The sequence below is a fragment of the Lytechinus pictus genome, chromosome 7 (genome assembly GCF_037042905.1).
Source record: "Lytechinus pictus isolate F3 Inbred chromosome 7, Lp3.0, whole genome shotgun sequence".
NCBI lineage: Eukaryota > Metazoa > Echinodermata > Echinoidea > Temnopleuroida > Toxopneustidae > Lytechinus > Lytechinus pictus.
In genome coordinates this window covers 39,221,301-39,227,445 of record NC_087251.1, presented here as the reverse complement: position 1 = coordinate 39,227,445, position 6,145 = coordinate 39,221,301, and the positions used below count along the sequence as shown (strand labels likewise).

The 6,145-nt window shown below is 37.4% G+C and overlaps 1 protein-coding gene across 1 annotated transcript; it reads left to right on the top strand.

Moving 5' to 3' along the window:
- Positions 1–308: 308 nt before the first annotated feature.
- Positions 309–5,926, top strand: LOC129265210 (serine/threonine-protein kinase MRCK alpha-like). Its single transcript, XM_064101451.1, has 5 exons — positions 309–1,216; positions 1,912–1,995; positions 4,180–4,275; positions 5,137–5,379; positions 5,816–5,926. Exons 1-5 carry the CDS (start codon positions 962–964, stop codon positions 5,909–5,911), a joined length of 774 nt encoding a protein of 257 aa, XP_063957521.1. The 5' UTR covers positions 309–961; the 3' UTR covers positions 5,912–5,926.
- The last annotated feature ends 219 nt before the right edge of the window (positions 5,927–6,145 follow it).

Genomic DNA, 6,145 nt, shown 5'->3' with positions numbered 1-6,145 from the left:
GTATAACTACAAAAAATCTTATGTGTGTAATAAATAGTCAATTTTTTCTACCAGTGGAGCAAGGTTTTCATTGAATTTTTACAGCGAAATGGTGAATGAGATGGGGGAAATACAACCTGTATAGAGAAAAAGAAAAATAGGAAGAGAGAAAGAGGGAGAGAGAGATAGAGTGGGGGGGGGGGTGGGGAGGCTGCTGGGGATGATGAAGTAAGAAAATGCTCCTATCCATGTATTCGGAGATTGTTTGTGTTCTCAACTGTTGGCTGTCCCTGTGTACATTGGAGCGGCAGATCACAATATATTGCTTCCACCTCTCCGCAAGGAGGCATCTAATATGTACTGCACTCGCTTCTTCTCCTGCTATGGATGTATGTAATGAATTTTTATTAGCCGCAATATATGCCAGAGACAGGATCGTGAGTCATGTTCTGTCTTTCGCTATAAAACTCACATTGACTGTACTTCACTCAAATGCATGATTAGGTCTGATGCTGCTTGCATGCAGATCAATGATTTCAGTTTTTGCCAAGTTGTACTTTTATCTTCAATTCATGAACTGTTTCTATAATTTCGGAAGAGTTGCATTGTGGGATTATTGAGAGGAATGAGATTTGTGGAATTGGAACGTGAGATCCCATTCCTGTAAGAAATTAAAAGAAACTACTATGATGTAAAGCAGACTAGTATTTTAGTATTCATAGTGCACACCTGAAAGTTCAAATTGGGTTAATCATACATTAAATAATTACATGTATGTATGATGGGCCCCGTTCTTTAATTATGTACCCAGCACTTTAATTGCCATTAAGCGCCAAGTTAATCATAATAAATTGGGCGCTCACATGTAACAGCAACACAGAGTAGATAATATCTTTTACACTTGACAATACACATCACAATATTTATATTACAACACATTTATACAAAAAGATTAAGCAAATAATTTTTATGTACAAAGGGTATGAGAATGGTGTTGCTCATCGAGTCATCTGTTTTTGTTTTCGCTCTAGTCGTGAGCCCTTTTAGTTCTGTAAATTTTTTTATTGTTGATCTGTTCAGCCATTTCTCACAATTTTCTAGTTATACTTACCTGATATTATTTCTTTTAATTTTCTTTCTTGCAGCTAAACAACCAGTGAAGAAAGTAAAAGATCTAAGGTTACATAAGGAAGACTTTGAGACATTAAAAATTATTGGAAGGGGAGCCTTTGGAGAGGTGAGAATGTTTCTCGTATTGTTTTGACTGATAATACAATAATAAAATATAGCATTGATGAGGCACTCATTATCTAGTTGCCTTCCAATGCAGGGGATGCAGAAATGGGGAGGGGGGGGCACTCTTTTCAAAACCATTTACAAAAACATGAAAATGACCATCTGATTGTGATGTTTTTATGGTCAGCTTCCCTCCTTTCAAAACCATTCCTTGGCCCCTGAAATAATCCACTATATATTAAGGGGTATTTGCTTCTGCTGCTAAGGGTGCTTGATACAGTAAAGGAATTAATCCTATCAGATACCCATTTACCTCACCTGGGTTGAGTGCAGCAAAATATGGATCAGTTACTTGGAGAAGGAAATTATGTCATGGCTGGGACATGAACCCACATCCCTGGACCGCAACATTAAACATTAAATCAATTACTAATGATGGTCAAGTTGAAGAAAATGTTACCCCTTCAATATTGAAAATAAAGAAAAACACTTTATTTTCAAGATAAGTAAGAAAATCTTTATGTGTAAGATGGATGGTGGAACCATTATATTTAGAAACCAAGTCCAGTCAAGAAATACTTTTTGTAACATTTTTTTTAAATAGTTTTAATTGCTGCTCAGATATTTTATGAGGTGAGCTATATACAAGAAGGAGAAGATTTCATGAGAAAATACATTTTATTGTCTTTGTCACAGGTTGCCGTAGTCAAGTTGAAGAACACAGATGATGTGTTTGCCATGAAGCTCCTCAACAAGTGGGAGATGCTCAAGAGAGCTGAGGTAAGAATGATGCATTCAAAGAAGGGATGAATGACCCGTACAACCCCCCCCCCTTATGCTTGGCCCCCATTTGCATAAAGCCTAGTGATTGATTGTACGGTTGATTTTTACGAAGGATCATACACAGATATCAATGCGACCGGTCATAGAATTCAGCCTGAAATCGATTGCCAACCATTATGTTATAGGCTGTAGTCATTTCGAGGGAAGTAGAGTTTCATTATTCATGGCCATATCCAGGATTGGATTCCGTGTAGACAAGCCAGCAAGTGCGATTATTACATGTTGCATGCAATAGCAAGTTTAGATTCGTACGTGATCAATAGGAAGAGGAGGGGGATGGGGGGTGGTGTTGAAATTGGATTTTCGTGAAACTTGAAGTTGGTGATCTAGAAATACACTTGATAGCATTGAAGTGAGACGAGAAACCTACACCCTGCACCCCCCCCCCAAAAAAAACACCCACTAAAATAAATTAAGGCCAAGAAGAATAGTCATTTCAAAGAAAAGAGGAAGAATGGGATCTGAAATATTGAGATGTGACAGAGAAGCCACCCCCCCCCCCCAAATATAAAAGAAAACCCACTCTCTTAAATACAATAAGGGCATAGTAAAGGAAAAAAAGAAGAAGAAGAGTATGAAGAGAGGAAGAGAATCAAGGGGTGGGGGAGTGTAAGACTGTACATGTATAGAGATGAGGTTATTTTTATGTCAAGAGGAAAAGGAAGGGAAGGTGGATTGAGTGTGAATTTATGAGTATACAAATGCAGATTGAGGCAGATTTCACATTTAGAGATGGTCGGAAAGGAACAGGGAAGGGGGGAAGTGAAAGGGTGTACGGTTGTAACGTGCAGAGCACCCTGAAGGTAACATGTAGCCTAATTGCTCCCCGAGAACATGAATTATTCAATGTGACGTTCTGCTTGAATCAGGTGCAGAACTGTCGAGACCATGAATTAAACAAGATATGATGATGACATTGGTGCAACGAGATGTGTGGGTTAAAATGGGATGTGCAAGAACAATGGTGGTGTATATTTCGTATTTTAGATGTAATTAGTATGTTTTTCAAATGTACATTGCAATGGTCACATATAAAATGACAGACTCTTGGATTGTTTTACCAAAAATAATTGTGGAAAAACATTCAATAATGATGAGCTCCTTCAGGTTTTGGTTTGAAATGAAAATTTCTGGGGATTTACTTGCATTTTCTTTGCCCGGAATCGATCTAATTGACCAGCATTCGTAGGAGCACTATGGAAAGTCATTGGCAGTTTTCAGAATTTGATGATATATCTGATAAAGTTTGCTTGTGTTTGAAGAGGAGGAATGAGAGGCTTCTTTTATGCTATGACGGTATCATGAAATTGAAATGAGCTATAAAGAAAAAAATGTTTACAAGTCAATGTGAAAGAGCCCATAGAAATAACAGAATCATCCTTATTTGGGGATAGTTCATTTGAAGGTCCCTATATATACTATTCATGGGCATTAAAAGTTTGTAGTGTGTCTGCATGCAATGTTGTCATCAGTTAAATGTACATTATGTAGGTGTGATATTTAATAGGAACCGGCAAAGACATCTCAGAATGATGCGTGACATTTTTTGATCAGTCCCAAGGCTGTCTGCAAAAGTGATCTCATTCCGAAAGCCTCGTATAGATCGCTCCTTTGAAAGCTATATAATTTCTTAAAGGTGCAATGTAATTCAGGAACTGTTTTATTATTTGCTTTGTGGATGAATTGTTTTTTTAATGTTAACTTAAAGTAAAATGTCATAAGTTAAGCTGTTGATTCATACATTCAGATTAGAATGAGGATCATATTATGATCTGGATTTTGAGTTATTACATGATTAACAGGCCTCATGGAATGTAATGTGGTATCACTTTGCATAATCTCACAGTTACGGTGCAAAACATAAAAGTGAAAGTTAAGTTTCATTTATTTTCATTAAATGCAATTCTATCTTAATTCTTTAGAGATGGTTGCCTCACATAGCATCAGATAATATTCATGTATGTGTAAATTTTACCTGAGTTTCAATGCATTCATTATTTCAAGTAACAAATAAGCCTGTTGGATGAATAGACGTTTTTCTTATTGTTAACATGTACTTTGCTGACAAATGTATTTCGCTGACATAACAAATATATTTTGTGTTAATGTTTTCTGAAACAGACAGCATGTTTTGTTGAGGAGAGAGATGTTCTTGTACATGGAGATAGCAGGTGGATCACCAATCTTCATTATGCTTTCCAAGATGATGATTTCTTGGTAAGAATTCTTTTCAAGAATATCTAAAGCTGTTCCATAATCTTTAGTCTTTACAAAGTGAACTTCATTTGTTGAGGAAAATAATCCCTATTGCGATTTTAAGCTATTCCTAATCTTCACAACTTAACTTCATTGAAAGAAGAAAAATAATTCCCAATGTGGTGAAAGTAACCGCAACAATTAGGAAAGAATATTGGGATGGTAGTTGTTGGTTATTTGCTGTATATGCCCATTATTGTCCAGAGTGGTCATCGATCAAAGCAATTCACCAGTATTGCTAAATTGTTGATCATTGGATAAAGTGTAAGCTATATTAAGTGTGGTAGAACTTAGCAACAAGAACTAATTTCCAAAGAGATTAGGGCGGAATGATTGAGGATTAATTCGGATATAATATAGAGATAGCAGAAGAGGATATGGATATTGATCTGCCTTTTATACCCCTTTCATAAACCCAATAAAACATATCCTCCAATTAGCCGCCTAAGAGTAATGCGGATAATTCAATAAAAATTGCGTTCACAAACTCTGAAAATTATTTTTACGAGCGCCCGTCCTGAAAAAGGCGGATAATCGTCATGACAACTGGACACGCCTCCTCCGATGCGGTTGTGTTGGAAAAGGGTGACCTTGTGACCGCACCATGGCAATTATCCGCATTATTTGGAAATACGTTCATAAACTCAAAATCTTGTCCCGATGCCGCTATTATGCGGATAATAGCAGCATCAGAATAATGCGGATAACTCTTGTCCTCCTCTGATTTTACGACCAAATTATGCTGCTATTAGCCGCATAATTGGGTTTTATTGGGTTTATGAAAGGGGTATTATTTGCATCTTCCTGTGTATTTCCTTCCAGTACTTGGTCATGGATTATTACAGCGGTGGTGACCTTTTGACTCTCATCAGCAAGTTCGATGACCGGCTACCCGAGGACATGTCCCGCTTCTACGTGGCTGAGATGGTGCTCGCCATCGACTCTGTGCACATGCTTCGGTATGTCCACCGGGACATCAAACCGGACAATGTACTCCTGGACAAGCATGGCCACATACGACTGGCAGACTTCGGCTCCTGCCTCCGGATGCTCCCGGATAATACGGTAAGTTTTTTAAGGGCTGACCGTGGTAAGCTCTAGCCAGATTAGGGACTGGTATGCAATTAAAAGTGATGCCAGACCAGACCATTTCACTTCAGAGTTTGACTTCGGTGGAATCCTGGATCAACTGTGGTATTTTGTTTAAGCTTTGCCCAGGTAATCAACCCTTAATTGAAGAAACCATACAAGAAGACTTCAGTCAATTATTTTGAATGCATTAAATGGCAGGCATATGGCTATATGCACTGTTCGCACTTTTGCATCCAAATTCATAAAGTTCAAACGACAAGGATCTATTTTTTTACGTCATACGATAATTACTGTGTTTTTTTTCATTTCTGCAATGGACAGAAGTCTTCATTTGTTGAAAGATGTAATGATCTATTGCACTCATAAACATTCATTATTTGTATACTGTCTTCTCCTGTATCCAATTTAGGTTATGTCAAATGTTGCTGTAGGCACGCCAGACTATATATCACCGGAAATCCTTCGGGTAAGTAGGGCTTCTTATCACATTTTATTGTTGTACTAACTTGTTCAAGGTTCTGTCTGAAGGTTCTAAGAAGGTCGTTTTGTCCATTGCTCTGGTGATAATGATATCATTGTAATGTATTATAAAGTACATTCTTGATGTACTGAGTGACACTGTAGCTCTCATTAAAAATATGTGTTTATGTCATGCATGTTATGAATACAGTAGATTCTGCATGAATCAACCTTCCATAAGTAGAGTAATCATCTAACATGAAGTATTATTCAGACCAGA